Raw genomic sequence first — 22,620 nt, 5'->3', positions numbered from 1 at the left:
AACCACACGTTTGGTACCAGGTGGCGGGAAGATAATTTCGGTCCACTCCAGGGTAGACTGCTTGCTTTGAATTCAAAAAACTTTTAACTGTATACACTTACACTAGCACTACACATGCCAATCCAATCATTTGTGATTGATACTGTTTAGTAGAAGAGTTTGAATAATGTTGTTTATATTTTTTTGAAATACGTATAAGTGAAAAAATGTGTAAAAATACGTGTAATATTGTTTAAAAACTAAAAACATGTATTTAAGATGTTCTACCAAACGAGGCCTAATTTTCGACAAAAACATAGTTTTGTTCCCTATGTTTTTTTTCTCTATTTTCTATTTGATCTTCAAGTATTCATAGTTTCTATTTTGGTCTTTATATTTTTAAATTTATTATCATTTGGTCCATGTTATATTACAGTACTAGTTTAAAAATAGTGTTTCTTGAGATTAAGATTATCCACACATCAGTTCGAGTCAAGTTTGGATACTACTTGGACTCAACCCAATTTTGGCAGGTGATAGAACAGAGGATTCGCACTGTGAGTACCATTAGTTTGGATCAGGCAGTTCTTCATTCAAATTGAGTCAGTTTTAGTTAATGTTATTAATTTGGTTTTAGAACTTTTCATACCAGTATGTAATATAAAATGGTAATACTACCCGTTCCACCTCGAGTCAAATTCCAGTCAATTTCGAGGTGTTTTAGTTGTTCTAATCAAGTTCAAGCAAAATGGGAATTTTGGCTGGTACTGGTTTTTGCCCTTAAAAAAAAACTGTTTGAAATAGTATTCATAACATTGGTTTAAATTGAAACCGAAGGAGGAGACACCAAATGAGATCTCACCGGATCTCAACAAATCTAGCCCAGATCTAGTCGAATCTTGACGAGATCTCAATGGATCTGAGAATAAGAGAAAGAGGGAGAAAGAGAATGGCAGTTACCAACATGATTTGTCCATCAGTTTAGTTTCCATCAGGTTTCAAATCTCTAACCCGCCACTCAACCCACTCCCATCGATTGTTGATGTTGGAGATCCAATGTCGGCCACCTCTCTACTTGGATTAAGTTGGTTTCAGTTGGGTGGCACTAGGTCAGATGGTTTAGTTGTGTTTTGGTTTGCTTTGGAAAGTCCTAAATAAGATGATGACAAGGACCAAAATGACAACGTTTAAAATGTAAGGATAAAAAAATAAATAAAAAACCTGTGAAAATTTGATGTTCAAATTAAAAAGGCGAAAACATAGAGAAAATGGGTAAAATACAGTTAACATATCTAAGATTCAAGACTAATGCAAATCAGGTTCAAAACTTTTCAAAACTAACAAACTTGGTCCCTAAACCTAACTTGAACCCTAAACCGTTATCATTTTTTTCTGCTCTCTCACGATGATTAGGGTGCAAGTTGATCAATTTTGAAAAGTTTTGAACCTAGCTAACTTAGCCCAAACCTTAAGGGTGTTAATTGTATTTTATCAAAAAATATATATATTTTTTTACTATTTTGGAATGGATTTAACTATACTTGGGCTTTCTAAAAAAATGTATTGGTCTCTTTTAGGAGAAGTATTGGTTCCCTCTTTTCTTGAAACCAAGTCACACATGACTCATGACTTGGGCTTCCTTCTAGGAAAACATATATGGGCTTCAGTTTATTGGATTGATAGCTTCTATTTAACTCATGGATGGAAAAGCTTTATTTTTGACATTTTCTAAGAAAACCTGCCCGAATTTTTCTTTCATCACACAACTCTTTTTTTTTTTTTTTTTTTGATAGGATTCATCACACAACTCTTAACAACCGAGTTGCTTTTTTGATAAATGTGAATATTTGATTGAATGAACAAAAGAGATACATTTCTTTCCCAAGCCTTCATGACAGCAAGATGAAGGGATGTACAATTACAAAAATATCAGATATTTGAGTACAAAACATACTTGTTTAGTTCATGAGCTACAAAGTTAGCATCCTTTTTGATCCAACAAAAACAACCCACAAAAGAATCAGCCAAGACTAATGCATCGTTCAATGGTGACTAAATCTCCAAACATGCCTCCAAATTCTTATTTATGGCATCACCATAGAGCTTAGAATCACTCTTAACAATTATACTTCAGAACTTTTTATCTTTAGCTAGTTGCAAAGCCCAAATTATGGCAGAAGTTTCAGCAAAACTATGACTACACGACATTATACTTCAAGCCCACACCTTTAAAATATTTCAATTTTCATCCCCAACTACCACAGCTATAGTCTTCTCATTTAAACACGCTGCATCAATATTTAATTTTATCACACCATTTGGTGGAGCCTTCAGCAAGTTACATCTTCATCTTGTCTTGGACTTAGCTGCGCACTGCGCACTGGTCTTAGCTGCAAGAATGTGCTCCTTAAACCTTCTTTCTAAACTATGGAGCTCAACAAGTAATAAAGCTTACCCGCCCATTATTTTGCACTACTTTGTTTCTCAAGGATCATACTGTCTCCAATGTAAGTGCCATGTAAAGCGAGCACTGTTGCTTTACTTTTAGTTTTAGGTAGTAGATTAATCAATCTAAGAAAAGGCCCAAAACAGTAACACATCCAGTCTACTTAGTGTCATTATTTCGAATTAAATCAATTACTATTCAATAATAATAATTAGAGCAGTGTTTCTTATACACTATTACACACACTTAAAATAATCTGAAATCAAGTCATGATTTTCAAGTTAGACCAATTTCAATGCATTTCAAGTGTGTACTAGTATTTCCCTGATTGTGATCAAGCATTGACAACATAGCACTATTATTGAAAATATAAAAATAAAAATAACATAAGGAGGAGCGAGAGACCACAACGGTCAAGGTCAAGGATTGAAGGTGATTCGGTGACATGGATGCGCCACACGTAAGCAATGGGGTAGGCCGCTTTAGCATGGAGGCAGTGGTCAGGGCAAGGGACAAAGTTCAAGCTACATACCTTTGAGTGACTACCCACATGACCGATGAAAAAGTTGTAATAGGACATTACCAACGTCCCGAGCTTGTAATACTTTAGCTTCTAAGGATCTTTTTATTTATTATTATATAGTTACGTGCATATATATATATATATATATATATATATATGTATACAATTAAAAACAATTATAAATTATTAAAAACAATTATAATTATATATTTTTAGAAGAGATTCTAATTATATATAGTATGAGCTTACACTTTTTTTAAACTATACATTTTTAAAATATGTAATGGTTTCTCATTATTTATGTATACTAGTTAGGGTAGCACGTGCCTTGCTGAAAAAAAAAAAGAGTAATGATTAAGATCAATTCTAGATTTTATTTATATCACAAAAAAAAGATATAAATCATTTGATTTTTGAAGTACATAGAGATTTACATTAATCAAAAGAGACATTAATTTTAAGAATTTTGATAATTATGTTATAAAAAGTTAATCTCATTTGTATAAGAATTTTAATCACACACAAAATTAGGGTAGCTATTTAACATATAAATATTTATTTTACTATAATATTTTTTTAGTACTTATTTGCTGAAGGCAATATATTCACTCACTAAAAACTTCTAAGAATAATAACCAATATTATTATCTTCCAACAATAAGCAATTGAGTTTTGCTAAGAAAAAAATAATAATAACAAAAGGCATGTGTCATCGAATTTTCCATTAGATAAATTATAAATTTCAAAAAATTTAAACCTAGAAAATCTATGTTCTTTAGATAACAAATAAAATATCTTATATCATCATTCCAATTTTCCAAAAATTACTACTATCTAAAACTCAAATTACATGAAGAAAATTTTTGGGATGTTAAAATTTAGTGAGAGTATTTTAGACATTATACAATAAAATATTTTAAGAATCATAAGTTTTCATTAGGGTTTAACTGAGAGAATAACAATATGACATATTTGCTCTTTTCCAAAATATTAAGGGAAAATTGCTTGATTTAACTCTCTCTCTCTCTCTCTCGTGTTTTTTCTCTTGAGTGGTTTTCTCTTTCCTCTATAGGAGCAGTCTCTTAGGCCTTAAATCAGAGCTTTTAGTTCTGATTAGGTGGCCTTCAAAACCATCGAAAACCTTGAAATCACACTATAATACGCACAGTCATGGAGCAAGAGCTAATAGAAGTTTTGAAGAATTTGCAACTAATGGAAGAAGAAGAGTTCCAGATCTCAATTTCAAAAGAAGATAAAACACAAGTAATAGAAGAATGCTCTCTAAGTCTGATGGGGAAACTCTTGACGGACAGAAAGCAGAACCTATGTGCTTTAAGGAACACACTAAGGATCGTTTGGAAAATAGGCCAGGATTTGAAGATTGTAGAAGTTGGGAATGACATTTTCCAATTTAAGTTTGCCAGCGAATTCCAGCTAAGGTGGGTTGAAACCATTGGGCCATGGAATTTTGAAAATAATCTCCTCTTGCTCAAAAGATGGGAGAGGGGAATGACAGCAAACAACATCACTTTTATCCATTCCCCTTTTTGGGTGCAAATTTGGGGTTTGCCTTTTGATATTATGACAAAGAAGATAAGGAAGGAGATAGATAGTAATTTGGGGATCTTTATGGAAGCAGATGCTAGATCATGGATGTCAAACTAAGCAAAATTCATAAGAATAAGGGTGAATCTTCCACTGGAAAAACCCTTAAGAAGATGTGGAAAAGTAGCTAGCCCATAAGGGGAGATTGTCGGTGAATAGGCAAGTTGATCAAGCCCCTTGGGATGACTATCCTCCCATCAAATCACACCAAAAGGGAGTCATAACTAATCAAGTCCTCATGTTTCAAATCAAATTAGGTCGAGATACATGATCTTTGCCCTACTGCCTTAGTCTACCAAGACCCTCCTTACATCGTGCCCTCTAATCCGAAGGGTTACTACTAAGGCATAAGCATGCGATTAATAAGTTCCAACCTTGTCTTCATCAGAAAAGCTCAAAGCTAGTCGGACTTCCAATCTCCCTCGTTTAGACTCAAGGACCGAATCCTCGGTATTTGGTCTTGCTATGGAGATAACCCTAGAAAGGCATCCCTTAATCTGACCTGGGGCTGTAAAAATAACACTAATTGTTCCCAGGGATGGTCTCGAGACAGACTCCCTCTGGTATGCCGACCTAACCTGACTCTCTTGCCTAGAGGGTTGATGCATAAAATGTCTTAGCTTCCCTACCTTGACCAATTGTTCCAAGTAATCACAGAGAGTTCTACAATCCTCGGTAGTCTGTCCACGATCTTGGTGATACTGATAGTAAAATCAGAAAAGCTCAAAGCTAGTCGGACTTCCAATCTCTCTCGTTTAGACTCTAGGACCGAATCCTCGATATTTGGTCTTGCTATGGAGATAACCCTAGAAGGGCATCCCCTAATCCGACCTGGGGCTGTAAAAATAACACTAATTGTTCCCAGGGATGGTCTCGAGACAGACTCCCTCTGGTATGCCGACCCAACCTGACTTTCTTGCCTAAAGGGTTGATGCATAAAATGTCTTAGCTTCCCTACCTTGACCAATTGTTCCAAGTAATCACGGAGAGTTCTACAATCCTCAGTAGTGTGTCCACGATCCTGGTGATACTGATAGTAAAAAGCCTGATTACGCTTCGTGGGGTTACCTTCCATTTTGTTTGGCCACTTAAAGTATGGTTCAACTTTTATCTTCTCAAGGATTTGATGAACAAGCTCCTTGAACATTGTACTAACCACTTGCGCACTAGGATGCCCAGTATGTCTAGCAAAATCCCTCCTAGGTCGGCTGTTATTATATCTCTCCGACTTGAAATCTCTTCGGTCAAGAGGAGCAATCTTTGCCTTCCCCTTCCTTTGCTGTTTATCCTCCTCAACTCATTTGTGCTTATCAATCTGATCCGTAAATTGGCGCATGCTTTGCTCAGGTTTCATTGTTAGGGACTTCATCAAATCATGCTCGGTGGAGAGGCCAACTTTAAATTTCCTTATTGCCACGTCTTCAAAATCTTTGTCTATCTTATTAAACGTTGCCTAGTACCTATCTGAGTAAGTTTTTAGGGTTTCACCCTCTCTCATTATCATAGATAGCAGGGAATCTAAAGGATGAGGAACCTTGTTACACGTAACAAATCGAGCCTCGAAAGCCCTAGTGAGCTCTTCAAAAGAGCTAATTGAGCCCTCATCCAACCCATCAAACCACCTTATTGCGACAGGTCCCAAGCTAGAGGGAAACACCTTGCACATCAAAGTTTCATTCCTAGAGTGAGCAGCCATCCTCTAATTGAAATGACTAACATGCTCTTCTGGGTTGGTCCTCCCGTTATAAATAGTAAAAGTGGGTTGTGTAAATCAGCGAGGGAGTTTAGCCCTATCAATCTTGTGTGTAAATGGTGATTTAGAAATCTGACGCAAAGCCTTACACATCGTGTCATTCCCCATACTCCTAGGGGTCAGTCTTTTTATTCTTCTTCCTATGATATTGCTCCTCCCTATCCAACTGTGAAGATAGAGAGAAAGATTTACTAGGGGCTGTTCTAGACCTTGGGTTTGTAACTGCCATCTCCACTTGAATCAATTCCGGAACTAAAAGGGGATGCCTCTCGTTGTTTACGACGTAATTTTCTACGCAAATGGTCTATCTCCAATCTTAGGTTCTGTGATTCCTCCCCATGTGAGACATGACTTCCAATTCTAGAGTGACTCTTGCTAGTATGACTTGTACGTACACTAGGAGTCCGGTTAACCTCATGATCTCTCCTTCTTTCCAGATTAACAAATTGGTCTTCACATTATGATACCATATATTCTTCTTTATTTGGTCCTGAACCCACCATGGTTGGTCAAAACTGCAAGTGCTTCCCTAGTTCCCACAGACGGTACCAATTGTAAGGACGTAAAATGAACTCAAGCCCACCAAGAACAATGGACAATGGCCCACTAAGCCCAAAACAATGTATTTTGTAAGAGAATGGATTGAGCCAGGGAACGACTCTACAAGAAAAGTGACCACAGTTGATAGGACTTAAGACAGTAAGATTAGAGACACGGATTAATGGAAATAACGCTCCTCGGTCAAGTTCGAGGATGAGATGTTCTTATATTCAACTCAAGTCTATATGAATACACTATCTTTCTCCTTTTTGTTTTTCTTTTTTTAGATTACGTGCCCCATTTTTCATGGTGATCACTTCCTTATATAGTCCTTCAACCTTTCATCCCAGCCTTCCCACCTGTTGATTTAGTAGAAAATCTCTAGGATGCTTGTCCCATCAGGACCTCTTGGAAGCTTTGTTGGTAGCTGTGAGCAGAGTTGCCACTGTTCAGGTGTCATTTCTTCATAAATACGGCCAGTTCATTAAGTGCAGTGCATTTAATGTGGTGGTGGCAGCCTTTCATGGTTGACTGAATTTTGTCTTTCATGGTAGACTAAATTTTTTGCTACTTTACCTAAAACTTATCATTCCATAACGGTTACCTCCTTGAACCCCTCCCGAGGTGGCTCAGCTCCTCGGAAATCAAAGCTGATCCATTATTCTTTTCCTTTGTCCTCGGCCCATTGATCAAGGCTTAACAATCTCGTTGACCATCCTCGGGCTTCTGTTTATCCTTGGGCATGGCCTATAGTCTGACACGCCTGCTCGGACCTCCTATCGCCGCAATATATATTGGATTGTAAAAACCTTCCAACCTAATCCATGTACACTCTGATCATTTTGTGCTCTATAATGACTAACAATTAAAGAATTAATTACAATTAATAAGAAGTCATTAATAACAATAACAAATAATTATGACACAAATAATAACCAAAAGACAAAAAAAGGGGTCTTATTATTACTATTATTATTATTAGTATTAAGAAGTTGAAATCATAAGAATGAAAGAAATATCCATATTGTTCTTTTTGGTAATTTATATCTCAAACCGCAATTATGATAAGTGCTAGCCAAATACTCAACTTTTTAAAAAAACATTTTTTAACGAACACTATTTTTAAAAAAGGCTCAATTTCATATTGCATTTATTCAAAAAGCTGAATCAGATTCACCCTGTGTCATATTGCACTTATTCAAAAAGCTGAATTAGATTCACCCTGTGTCGTCTTGCAATTGCAACACTCTAACTGCTACACAAGAACGCAAGTCTCCTTTGTATTTGGAAAAGTCACTTTTTTACAACAGGTATTTGTTAAGATTTACCAAACACGCAGTTGCAGTTTGTTATGAAAAAAAGTGCATTTACATGTTTTCACAATTTACTTTAATATCTTTTATGTCCAAAATAATGCTAAACTTTGTATCTAAAAATAACAATGCTAAACTTAAAATGAGGAATACCAAGATTAGTTACAAACAACTAAACAAAGTTCTAGAATGGATCAGATCCCCTATCCCAAACAAAAAAGATCAAATAAACAGATTACGTCAAGCAATAATCTTTTCTAAATTTGACATGAAAAGTGGATTTTGGCAAATCCAGATTCACAAAGAATATATATACACACATATATGTGTGTGTGGGGGTTTTTTTTTTGGGGGGGGGGGAGGGGGGGGGGGGGGGGGGGGGTTGTTTGGAAAATCCTAAACCAAGTGCTACACTGAGTTTCTTCATTTAAGCACCGATCAGCACAATTGACCCCAGAAGTGGCAGTCAATTGAGGTCGGCATTTGAACACCCCACTGCGGATTTAGTTTAGAGGCTTGCACGCAACGTGCACATGCAAGAAGGATAATGCTAATCATTGAGGAGAAATAAATCAAACTTACTCACTATTTCAAAACTCAGAAAATAACAACGTTGATCAAGAAGTCCATCGTCAAGTACAGTTCAAAGCGGAATCACCCTCATATATCCAAAATGCACATCATCATAAAATCATCTTAAGTTCCCAGTTGTCCCCCTCCCACCCTATGGTGCCCAGGACCATGCTTTACATAAAACAACCTTGTGTCTTAAAAATTTACTTTTATATAACCCCAATTCTCATTGATCTAGCCCCTAACGCCTAAACAAAGAGAACATCTTATTAGCTATTAGATACCACAGAACAACTTAGGAGGGAGATATTCATGAACAACAAGGACATTGGTAATGAGACATCTACAAAACGCCCCCATGCAAAATAAGTTTCACTGGCGATCTGGTGTAATCTGTAATCTGGCAGGTGATCTATCAAGTGTATCCTTTTCAGGCTTAGTCGAGCTTCACATTAGAATACAGAAGGGTGTCCTTTGTGATGGGCATATTGAGAAGGAAGTATACCTGCAGAGAAATAAAGACAAAGAAGTTAATGACGATCTTGCCACAAGTCAATTATAAATGCTATCCACTTAAATACCATTCTAGCCCTAAACATAGAAAATCCATAATATGGTCTAACCATCTCCTACTTGCAGCATCCAACTCAAATGCAAAAAAGCTCACATGATCCACAAAATCGATCAAAAGACACCAGATAAACAATGTACACATAATCATTAAAACAACAAGCCTAAGTCCCAAATTTTTGGGGTCATCAACAGATCCTCAACAAATTAGTTAGGGTCAGCCACATGTATTCTTTTCCTCCATTTTATTATATTTGAACTGCTTCTCAAAATGTTATATCTGAAGTCATACACTCTGTTGCTTCCCTAATTGTCATATCTTATTTTTTTTACTTCTACTAACGTTCTTTTTGGTCTTCCTCTACTTTTTTTTCATTCCCTCAACTTGGATACATAATCATCAAAAACTACCTAAGACTTGCCTTTGATTTTTTTTATTAGCAAAGAAACTTCTAAAGAATTACAATCTGAAAATTAAAAGATCAATAATTCTACCAAAGAAGAACAAGAACAGACAAACACGGATATCCAACCATACAAAGTTCTCAATATTTGGGTACTATGTGAATTTCCTAGACCAAAGTGATGGCTAACAGTACCAATAATATAATTTAAACTGTTGTTGAATTATGTATAAAGTCACCTAGTTCTACAAGATCATATATATAAATCAAAAAATAAATTGCGATGCCCCAATTTGATTGATTGTGTGATGTGTGTTGGTGTGTGATGAGTCCCACATCGGGTATTTACTGGGTAGATCTGGGTTTTATTAACAACTGTAAGGAGCCTCAATTGTGACTAGTCCTTTTGAGGTATATCGCAGATGTGGCTAGCGCTTTTCCTTGGGTTGTTATATATGGTATCAGAACCGGCCCGATAACCCTGTGTGGGAGAAGAGACACTACCCCACAAAATGGGCCCTAACGAGGACGTTAGGGATTTAAGTGGGGAAGATTGCGATGCCCCAATTTGATTGATTGTGTGATGTATGTGGGTGTGTGATGAGTCCCACATCGGGTATTTACTGGGTAGATCTAGGCTTTATTAACAACTGTAAGGAGCTTCAATTATGACTAGTCCTTTTGAGGTATAGCACAGATGTGGCTAGCGCTTTTACTTGAGTTACATAAATAAATAAATAGATAAATAAGAGAAACTGCATTGGATTTTGACATCTAAAATGCATTGCTTTTGCTAGTCCTGTGTTTTTTAACAATCTCATAGAGAAAATGCTGGTAGCAAATCAAGAATTGATACAATCTGCGGATTCTAAAGTCTACTTTGTAGCCTTAAGTCAATTACTACGGAATGTGACAAGTTAATTTCAAATGCAGGGCTGGTTTTCTTTTTGACCAGAAGCTCAATAAGACTCATTTAGAATGCACCTAACCATTTCATTAGTTTACAATCAATTATTTTTTCCTAGTTCCCTCAAGTATTTATTATTAGTAAGTTAAGCATGCACCCAATGGGTCTTGGACCCATGAGGGGAGGAGGTGCCAGTTGGGCTAGAGCTCATTGGCAGTTCCCTCAAAATTAAAGATACAGAATAAGGAAACTTGTGCTTTTTTGTAGCAAAATATGTGCATGCATGTGTACATAATGTGTGAACACACTCATCTTGGGTTGCATTGCATAGAGCTTTTGACCAGTACTGGTTTTCAGTTTAAATTGTGTAAAACATGTTGGTAAGGAAAAAAGTATTTTGTATCAAATAATATCACATCATCCATATCAAAATCCAATAAATGAGAAACGTATGCAAAAATAATTACCCACTAACATGTCTTTCATTTGTTAGTGAGGTAGTTATTTCTTCCAGACATGTCTTTCACTTATTGGATTTGATACAGTTGACGTGGTATCATTTGATACCCAACACCTTCTCACTAGTAAGCCTTTATTTAATTTCCAATCTTACCCCTATGAAGGTTGAAATGAGAAGAATAATTCCAGTGAGCCAGGCAAGTGTCCACCTAACCAACACCACTTGTGGATCAAACTCACTACGGGAGCCTTCTGTTTCCACCAACCAGCGTGCAGATGGCTGAGAAGTATACATCACATTCAACAGCTTGCCCGACTCTGTGGGAGGTGTCCCATGAAAGAAGATGACTCCAACAATTTGACCTGTCATATTATTAATTACCACTGATTTAAATGATACGCGGGGGGAAAAATTTCAACCAATTTGAATTTATAAGGAAAAAGAAAAGGTGATCACTAAATAAAATTTGAAAGATAGCAGCGATCACACATGATCATTAATCTTCCAAAATACATAGTTGCATCAAAAGGGATCTGCTCATATGAAGTTTGTGTTTAAATTCCACTAGTTTACTATTCCACTCCTTTACATTAATCAAAACCCAAGGTTATCATAGAAACAGAAAAAGAAATTGTAACACTGATAGCATTATGTGAAGCCTATGAGGTAATTTGAGAGTTTTATAGTTAAATTGGCATGGCAGCATGGCATGACAAAAGCCACAAAGCTAAAGCTTAAGATCATGTAATGACTTCAAAGAAATAAGATAATTGACCTTTGTATGCTTCTTGGAATGAATCAAATATCTTGGACAATGTAGCTACCAATAGATCCACTCCATGCTTAGAAACACCATCAGATCCATATTGCTCTGAGAAAGCCTGTTTTCATTGTGAAATTTATAAATAAATAAACAAACAAATAAATATATATATGTATGTGTGTGTGCGCGCGTGTGTGTGTGAAGCTAAAATCTATAAATAATAGCACAAATAGTAAGCATAATAGACACACACATATACACAGTGAGAGAACACACAGAGAGAGATATATTATCACTGACAAATCTCAATAGTCTAAGTTAAGCAGACAAAGAGAGAAGAAAGATCAGTCAGTCCCCAACAACTAAAAAGAGGGCACCACTTGGCTCATCCCCAATCATGATAAAGCAATGCCCTTGAAAGCCTTATGAAACCAAAGATGCTAGAAGAGGTTCTTACTTTGCTCTAAACCTCAAGAGGCATTGAGCTCATCTCAACATGAATCCTATCATTTTATTCTTCAAAGGTCCACAGAATCACATAAAAAATAACAGCAAAGGCCACTTTCTTTCAAAGATCAAATATTTAATAAGTCAACTACACAGGTAATTGAAGCAAGGAAATTCAGGAACCCCAGATCAAATTACACATAAGATGCCGCAAGCTACAATGAACAAATGTGTACATCAAATTTTCCCAGCTAGTACAAAGTCACCTACTGAACGCTTCTAACAAGGAAGTGGAAGGCTACCCACATTGTGTAGTCTACTGTTGTAGTTTAATTAATAAGACAATAAAATGTACTTAACAGAAAATAGGAAAATAAAATGTAAAATCTGTAAAGGATGTTTCCAAGAATAAGCCTCTTGAATCTAGCAACTGTTGTTCTTGTTATTCAAACTCATAAAAATCTGCAGTAAATTGGATTGCATAACAAAATTTAAAAGATTAAAACTAAAAGAATAATGGGGTGTACCACCTTAAAGCCATCAAAACAGCCTGTTATCAACTCAGCTGGACTTCGTGTACTTTGTGCCAAATCTTCATGCAACTCTACTGCCCTTCTAAAATTGTGAATCAGAGACAGAAGACTTACAATAAAATCCCTTTCTGCTTTCTGAAAACAAATGAAATTTAATTTTTTGAATCAAATGCGAGAAATTTCATTACTAAAAAAAATAGAATCATCTCTCAATAATAAAATGGATAGACATGTAGGGAAAAAAAAATCCTTAGTAAACCTTTGACATATGGAGATTCATGTTGGCACCATCTGCCAAGGGGATGGTTAAATCCCCATTTAATGGCTCCAGGGAATCGGCAATATAAGAACCATCCATCCAAGATGCCTAAACAGAAACAAATAAAAATAAAAATAAAAGTATTAGAAGAAGAAAGCTAGGTCCCAGATGTGAAGTTGTGAACAAAATGAAGCAGTACAAGAAAGGGAAAAACAGCATGAAAATGAAATCCAACATATAATAACATCAGTGATGACTCACAAATTCACCAATTTCCTTGTCAGTATAATCTGCCAAGGGTTCATCCAGGGACAACACGGAGACTTTGTTTTCATCTGTGGCAAATCATACAAGTTAAATGTCAGCAGCTTATGATAAAATGATCTAGATGTAAAAATATCTCATAATCTTAAATTATATTTTCCAATCATAAATGTTTAGAAAAGATTACGTACCTGGAAGTTGAATGTCAGCAGCTTTCTCCAAACCAAAACTAACCTTTCTCTCAGACGCACTGCTGAACATGGCATTATTTGAGTTGACCACTAGCTTAGGATCTGAAATTATAAAAACATTAATCTAAATACTAGGCCAACAAAATTACAATAACATAATAAAACTGAGAGTTATAGTTGTCCAAAATGCATTTCAAAAAACCTGTTCCTTGGACTTCCAGGATAAAAACCGCACGAGGCCTATCAAATGGATTAGGCTTGAGAACCTCATTCAACTGCAAAAGACAAACAAAGTTGTGAACCAAGCCAAACATGAAGACAGTTGAAAATCCCATTTCACTTAATAAGAATTTCAATAACCTTAGATGAACCAGCAGCTGAAAGTGTCAAGGGTGGTGAAAAACCAAGTAAGACTGATACTGCAGCTCCAACTTCTGAGGGCAACATTGAATCAGGCTGTGAAGAGTAAAAATGGGTACATATGGTGAGAAGATCATATGAAGGCATCAATCGATTATCCCCTGCTGTGAATAACTAAATTCATGTGCTAGAAGACAATATCTACCAAAACACCATAAAATTCAAACATTTTTTGATTTGTTTGGACATAGATGTTTAAAGGGAAGGATTTGGATTTCAATTTTAGTTTAATAACTTGAATAAAGTATGAGATGCCGAATTTTTTACTATCTATCAAGTTAACGGAGGGATTTGAGCGTAATCAATATGTGAATTTGAAATGAATAGGTGTAAGATGTCAATTCAAATCCATAATTTCAAAAGTGTTATTGTTTGAGCAAAATCTCAAAAGCTCACATAATCATTTTTTGATAAGTAAAAGCAACAGTCCTACAAGCCAACAACTAGGCTATTAGTTAAAAAAGCTCACATAATAATGTGTTATGAAATTTAATATTAAGCAATTTAGTCCAACGACTGATTTTCAAATCCGTGATTTCAAATCGACAAATCCAAACATACCCTTTATGAATATATATATATATATATATATATATGATTATAAATAGACTGAAAAACAACCTTTTCTAATTTTCTTGCTTTTTCAAACATTAATAAAGAATTTTCATACCTTTCAGCCAAGAGCTTTGTAGTTTAACCGGTTGGCACTTCTTGGTGTTTCTATAGGAGACATCTAGATTCCCCATCCTCCAATTATTGAATTATAAAATTATAATAAAAAACGAAATTTCATACATTTGCAACTTAATAAAATGCCAGAAACTCAGTGTTTCTTAAGATTGAATTATAAAACTACCGTTTCCTATAGATATTGTTCTCCAACAACAAAACATTTATGATAAAAAAAAAAAAAGTTTCTTTATGAAAAAAAAGGGGTATATGAACAACAGAGTGATCAGAAATGGCATTGATGCATGAAAAAAAATTAAATTAAAATTATCTAAGTTTGATGCCCAATTCTTTAAACTCGAAACTAAACCACGACACATACGAAACACTAAAAAGTCAATAAAATTCCTAAGCACCGCACAGGATGCACATGTAACTCAACTTGTTCAATCTAAGATTGAATTTACATTTCCGTAAGAAAACAAAAAAAGAAAAAAGAAAAAAAGAAAGTAGCGCAGTTGATAAAGAAAAAAAAAAAAAATTAAGAACAAGGAATGACCTGAACGACATCGTTAGATGATGGAGTGCGAAGAAATTGGCGAGTTGAGCTATCGATGAAGAAAACGGAAGCAGTATCTTCAGCCTGTAAATCGAAATCAACCAAATTGAAACGGAGAATTGAATCAATAGATCCAATCCAATTTCGTAGTAAATTTAGGCAGAGATGAGGTTGAGTGAGAAAGAACAAACCCTAGATTGCGAGCAGAGAAGAGAGGATAAGACGAACAGGTAGAAAATGCTGCCAATGCGAAAATCCATTGGAGAGAGAGAGAGAGAGAGAGAGAGAGAGTCTGATCTGGTGGTTTCCTGGGGACGATGAAGAGGGCGAGTTTCGGTTTCGGTTTCTTTACGGCTTTAGGCTCGCAACGACGTCGTTTAAAGCGAAACGACGAAGTTTCGTTTTGTTTTTCGGTGTGTGGGGTCCGAAAAATTGGAGTTTCTCTTTTGTTTTTGGTAAGTACTAGAGAAAGTTGGAGTTGGCATTTGGCAACGTGTCTCTATTTGAATGGGTTTCCAACCGCGCAAACGCAATAGTTAGCCCGTTGAGTTTGGGCCTCTTTGGTGGTGTTATGAACTTTCAAAGCCCCCAGTTTATACCAAAGTGATAAAGATTTTTTTTTTCTTTTTTTTTTTTAAGTGAGAAATGATAATAGATGATATTATAAAATTTCATTATGTATCATAATTATTACGCATAAAAACATACAAAGTGTTGTTATTTTATTTTTTAAGTACTTATTTTAATATGAGATCTTTTTACATCTATAACAAAATCTCATTATATTTTTATAACAAACTGATGTGTTAATATTTCATCAAACCTTTATCGGATTGACCATGCAACAACATATAATATTGATGAATCCTATTTAACACCCACACACATATCTACCACAAGGCTATAATTGACAATTTTATTGAAGATGTTATGTCAAAAATTGGCTGTGATATCACTATTGGTCCCAATGGGTAGATGGTAGTCTAGTGAAAGTGGAAATTATGTCAAAATTTTGTCCAAAGGGAAGGAATGGAATGAAGTTGCTTAATAACCTTATGCCTATTTATAGACAACAAGGTACCATTTTAGGGAGAATACAATTCTTTGAGCAGTTTTCCTTTTTCAACATTTGTGACCCTTGTAATATCTCTCTCATGGGTTGTGGTTATTCACTTGGCAATATCTCTCTCATGGAAATATTTTCCTTCCCAAGTAGCTCCTATAGTGTGTGTCAGGGGCGGTTTTTTACGCGTAGCCACGTGTCTTTAGTTGGAGGTGTGACTTTGCTAGACCCGGATTTGTTTTGGGGAGTCCAATTTGGAACTCGACATTGGGCCGCATAGACCAATGGCTTTCGGTGCATTTTAAGCCTACAAAATAGATAAGGCCCAAAGTCTCAGAATCATGATAATGGTTGAAATATATAAATAATATGCTTAGCATGATAGTTTTGATTAAATGATGAGTTGATACGTTATTATTATGTTTATTAAGTGATGTCCAATATTAGAAAGGGGTTAATTAAGTGTTATATATTCGATAATGGGATGAGTCCAATAGTCCAAATCCAACTATGATTCATGGTTCATGTTCAACATAATAAGGTATGTCCAGCAGTAGTTCATGTCCAAATAATATATGTCCAATGGTAGTTCATTTCTAAAAAAAATATGTGTCCAATGGTAGTTCATGTCCAAATAATATATGTGTAACGGTGGTAGATCAATTTATTAATATGTATGTTCATTAATGAAGTATCAGTGAGATCATGTTTATTAAATAGTAAGATAATATTAAAGTAACTTGCATTCAACGGTACAATAACAATAAATTAACATGTACTTAATAATGTAATCTTGAAGATAGAGAGATTTTGACTTATATTGTATGTTTCTTACTCCAGCTGTATAGCATCACTTTGTTCTTTATATGATTTGTGGCTCCAGTCGTATAGCGTTAGTGAGCTGATAACATTCCAGCAGTAGAATAATATAAGTACAACAGTACAATGATAATAAATTAAAATATACTCAATAGTATAATTTTGGAGATAAAAATATAATGACTTATTTTCACAGTTTTTAGCTCCAGCCGTATAATAGCAGTGGACATAATATTTCAGCAACATGATGAAGTGAGTCCAGCGATGTGGTATGATATTATGAGTCCTTTCATGGTTACTTTCATGATTGAAAGGGAAAAATGGGAAAAATGGTTAAGTTTGCCCCTTTAATCATGCACTTAAATGATTTTCCCTATGTAATGCTCTTTTAGTTTTTAGTTAAGTATGAGTGATATTGTCTTCCATAGGAAGGGCTTTTAATTTTATAAATTTGTGCCTTTCATATGAATAGCTTTAAGTATTAAAAATGTATGTCTTCAATGAGAATGACTTTAATATGAAGTCTTTGTGCCTTTTAAGAGAAAGACCTTAGTATTGATGTTCATATGTCTTTCATGAGAAGAGCTTTTATAATATGTTCTTAGAAGAGTGTTTGACATCTTTTAAGATGTATGGAGATAGTAAGAAATATATATATATATATATATATAATATATATATATATATATATATATATATATATATATGTTTTGTGAGATATGGTGTTTGTAAGACAGATTAGAAATATATGTGAGAAATATGTATAGATAGTTTGTGAGGAATGTATTTGTGAAATATATGAAAGTATGAGATAGATAATATGAAGGTTAAATATAGTAAATACATGAGCTTATAGTTACTGTTGGAGTGGTTTTTTATGTTATGTCATGAGTTATGTTGCTTTCTAAGAAGAGAGGTATTGTAAGAGAAATAGAGAAAGAGATGGAGAAGTGTTTTTGTTTAGCAAAATGATGAAGTTTCAGAATATTAAAGTGTGGGAGAGATGAGTAGTAGTGTGTGTAATAGGTGTTATCTAAGAAGAGGGATTTTGTAAAAGAGATGAAGAAAGATATGGAGATGTTTAGAGATATAGCAGCAAAGTGAATGAAGTTTCAAAATAAAGGGGTGAGAGAGGGATGGATAGTGGTTGAATTAGTGTGTAGCTTGGTTCTCTTTATATAGAGCCAAGTATGTAACTATATTATAATTAGTTGAAGAGAAATTTAGCAAATAAGGAAAAGTCTTTGATAAAGTAAGTGGTTTCATTAGTGAGTTTTTTTTTTTTGTTTTTTTGTTTTTTGTTTTTGTTTTTTAGCCAAAAGAAGAAAGTTTAAGACTTTAATGCTACTGGGGTTGCTGTTACAGCTGTCAGCTCTATAGTAGTAGCTGCTAGATGATGTCATTTGGATGACATCTTCTGCTGGAGGAAAATATTTGGCATTAAATTCATGGTTTGGATGAAAATGGTAAGATAACCTTTATAGGACCTTCCGGATTTTTTTTGAAAATAACTATAAAAGCCAAACTATTTTATTAGTTGTAGGGGCCTTTTCTGTGTATGGTGTATTGGGCTTGGGCTGCCTCCTGTGGTAATGGGCTAGGCTACCTTCTGCGGTGACGGGCCCGAATATTTCTGAGTAAGGGAGTTGGGGCCGGTCTAATTGTAACTCAACTTGAGCCGGTTTGTGCACAAACTTATGCCTTGTCTGCCAAGAGTAAATTTACGGCAAGCAGAACTGTTGCAGATGAGTTACGGCAGACAGATATAATAATAGTAAAAACAGAATATTCTTGACTATTTAAACAAATGGCTATATAATCCATACTTATAAAACATGATTACAATCATGATAATGTCAATCACAGAGAAAGATGCAGAAAATAATACTAGCTAATCAAATGGGCATAAATCAAATTTTAAGCTTAGTCTGCCGCAGCAAAGCCAAAGAGGAAAGAACGCCTCTTCTCAATGCAAATAATCTCCCAGGAAAAAGATCCTGCTGTGGGGATTAATGGCTTTGAGAGAGTCGGACCTGAATGGTTATTGCCCAAAAAAAGAAAGAGTCCTTGTTTACGTTTTGGAAGAAAGTAAGATTTGAAGGGGGAGAGAGGAAAATCGATCTATTGGTGCATGCCCATTGAACTAACTCTCCTTTTTCCTTAGTTTCCTTTCTTTTCTTCTCTGTTTTCTTTCTTATCTTTTTTTCTTTTCTTCTTACTCTGTTTTTCTTTTCACTCCGTAAAAATACTCTGTTTTTCGATCCCTTTTACAGGGCATAGCAAGAGCCTTTTTATAGTGCCTGCCGTGACTAAGGTTTTACCATTTTGCCTCTTAACTGCCTCTGTCTGGTCTGGGCGTACTTGCCGACCACCAGAGGTGTGTGCCACTCACTCTTGCCAGACAGAGGCAGGTTTCATTTCTCCCTCTACCGTAACACTTCTTTCCTGCCACGGTATAAATGCTCTCTCTTTCCACTCTCAAGGCATGCACCCAACGACTCTCCCTCAAACTTGCATCTTTTGGGTGGTCTGTCATCCCAGCAAGACGTACCTCCCAAAAGGGCTTGGGCAGGAGCCGCAAATAGATCTTTTCCCCTCTCCCCACCACCAAACCATACCCCCCTACCACCAAACCATACCCCCCTTTACCTCTTACCTCTGGCCCATGGCCCCACCATGTCCTATATTGGCTGGGTACAGGCTGGTAGTGCCTGGGCCTTGCGTATGCTTCCCTTTCAGATATGTCCAAGAGTCTGCCTGCTGCTCATACGTCTACCGTGATCTGGAGACTCTCCGTTTGCGTTTCCTGACCCTTTATGTGGGCTTTTCTTTGGTTTCCCGTTCCATTCAGGAGCTGGGCTTTGTATGATGATGGGCTTTACATTTCTTTGGCCCACTTTTGATTTTCTTTATTGCCTACTACGTTGAACTGTTATTTCTGCCATAATAATTTAATCCTACTGGACCTCTTTTTGGGTCAGCCGTTCATCACTTTTCTCAGTGGCCTGTTATGGGCACTGTTTTGCTTTTACTCATAGGTTCCTATGTCCTTTTGGGCTTTCCTTTGGGCATCCATGGCCCGATTGCTTTCTTTGAGCTTCCTCGACCCATTTGCTAATTCCACACTCCCATGGACTTTTTACTAACTTCATTGGGTTTCCCTGGCCCAATAACCTTATTCTTATCTTTGGGGTTCATGGGCCTGTCATAAACCTCTTACTTTCTTAGTTTGCATTGCCTTGGGCCTGCGATGGCTTTTTCTCACTTTTCTACCTCATATACTGCCCATAGGATGCTATTTCTTTATTTTCTGGCTTCTTTGAGCTCACTTGCCTCTTCAAGACCCATTTATTTATTTGTTGGGCCTGTGATCCATTATTCCTGCCGCTTGGGCTTAATGGGTTATTTATCTTGTCAATTCTTTGTAGCCCTCATTATTGGGCTTTTCTGTCTGGCTAGGCTTCCACAAATGGCCCTCAACATTAGTTAGCCAAGGTTTGAAACTATTTTGGTATCTAACAACTCGAGTGTAATAAACTCGATTTTGGATTGCTAAATCGAGTATAGTAAACTCGATTTCAACATCATGTTGCAGTTGACGTGGAAATTTGTCCACGTAGACATAGAACTCGAGTTAGACGGACTTAAGTTCAAACATCTAGAAATTGAGTCCATAGGACTCAATTTAGTTTTGCTTCAGCAATTGAGCGACTTTCTTGTTCTTCCTTTCCTTTTTTTACTTTCTCCAAATGTTGTTCCACTCTCCACTTCTAAGCCCCGAAAACCCATGAACAAATCAAATACAAAAAAAATCAAACCCACTCTCCACTCCAACATGTTCTTCTCCTCCACTGGAGTGGTGGCGAGAAACCACACGTCCGATCTGATTTCCATCGCCTGAAGCTTTCGCCGCTTGGGTTTGGTCAGAATCGGCACATGGGTTGTTGGGTTTTTGCATCGTTGCTTCTTTCTTCCACTGGAGCAGCGGTGAGAAACCACACATCCGATTTGATTTCCATCGCCTGAAGCTTTCGCCACCGAAGTTTGGTCAGAATCGGCGCCTGGGTTGCTGAGTTTTTGCATTGTTGCTTCTTTAGGGCTCGATTTCTATATGACATAATCGATTTCCATGAACGAAAACCGAGTCCAGTAGACTCGATTTCTATAAACAAAAACTGAGTCTATTAGACTCGATTTCCAAGCCTACATGGACAGATCCTCCAGCTCAGCTGCTGGCGCAACTGGGAAATCGAGTATGATGTACTCGATTTATAACCCAAAATCGATAGTAAAACACTCGATTTGTTAGATTCCAAAATAATTTCAAACCTTGGCTAACTAATAAAATAGTTTGGCTTTTATAGTTATTTTCAAAAAAAATCCGGACCTTCCTATTTCTGGTATTGCAATTGGAGGCTAAGGATCTTAGCTTAAAATTGTATGATTTCTTTTATTAGACCCTTACTTCTTTGGGTATGACAGCAAGCTGCTGGGATTGGACATTAATGGGCAAGTGATGTCATTTTAGGACATGTGTCAACTACCTAAATTGCTACCGAAGCTATTGCAGTTGCTGCTGGAGCTGTTGCAGCTTCTGCTGGAGCTGTTGTAGCTTCTGTTGGAGCTGTTGTAGCTTCTGCTGGAGTTGTTGCAGCTTCTGCTGGAGCTGTTGTAGCTTCTGTTGGAGTTGTTGCAGCTTCTGCTGGAGCTGTTGCTAGTATTTTTGGCTAAATTTCCTCTTTTGGAAAATTATATGTTTAATCCATATATAATTTTGATAAGTAATAGACTAGTTGGTTGATATTTGATGAAATTTTAGAGATGTAATTATAGTCTCTTTGTATATCTTGAAGAGTAAGGGGAGCATTTAATGCTAGATATGAGATATTAATATATATTTAGCTATGTGCTTGGGATTGATGTAAATGAAAATAATAATATAATTAATATGAAGTGATATAATTACATTTTTAAACTTATATTATATGATGGACATTAATTTTTATGTAAAAAGTATGAGGAGTTTTATCATTTTAAGTGTTATGTGATATAAGAAGCTTACCAAATGTTACCTATTGTACACTGACCCATTAGAGTTCAGGAAATTGGGGAAGACATGCTAAGCAACATGTTTTCTTTTATCAACTTTGAACCACTAGAGCTTTACTGAACATATTTCTTGGCCTTCCAAATCACGACTTCCAAAATTCCTCTGATGAGACTCATGAGCTTGGATCATGAGCCAAAAATGAGATGATGTGCTATGAGCTTGAACCATGGGTTTTGACGCATTTTTGTGTAAATATGGGCTCTTTTGGGCTTTAAAAGAGATTTTCTCAAAATCCATAATAATGTTGATGTGGTACGGGTTGCCAATGAAATGAAATCATGTGGTGTGAAAAATTTATCCTTAACAGTGTTTATGCATACACCATTGTTATAGTATGATAACATCATCACATGCCTTGGCAAGGCTACTAATTTTCCTTTACCGGCTACACACATGACACCATTTTTTTTTTTTTTTGGGCAAGTTTGAATCTATACTTCAAGTTTGATT

General features: G+C 35.9%; 1 protein-coding gene across 1 annotated transcript; it reads right to left on the bottom strand.

Moving 5' to 3' along the window:
- Positions 1-8,716: 8,716 nt before the first annotated feature.
- LOC126688436 (uncharacterized) lies at positions 8,717-15,639 on the bottom strand. Its single transcript, XM_050383133.1, has 11 exons — positions 15,370-15,639; positions 15,179-15,262; positions 13,891-13,986; positions 13,733-13,805; positions 13,531-13,632; positions 13,337-13,410; positions 13,076-13,183; positions 12,814-12,951; positions 11,849-11,954; positions 11,227-11,435; positions 8,717-9,237 (listed from the first exon to the last, which is right to left on the bottom strand). The coding sequence occupies exons 1-11, from the start codon at positions 15,436-15,438 to the stop codon at positions 9,169-9,171; spliced, it is 1,128 nt and encodes a 375-aa protein (XP_050239090.1). The 5' UTR covers positions 15,439-15,639; the 3' UTR covers positions 8,717-9,168.
- Positions 15,640-22,620: the final 6,981 nt, after the last annotated feature.

The sequence above is a fragment of the Quercus robur genome, chromosome 6, assembly GCF_932294415.1.
Source record: "Quercus robur chromosome 6, dhQueRobu3.1, whole genome shotgun sequence".
In the NCBI taxonomy this organism is placed as follows: domain Eukaryota; kingdom Viridiplantae; phylum Streptophyta; class Magnoliopsida; order Fagales; family Fagaceae; genus Quercus; species Quercus robur.
This window is presented reverse-complemented; position numbering and strand designations above follow the sequence as displayed.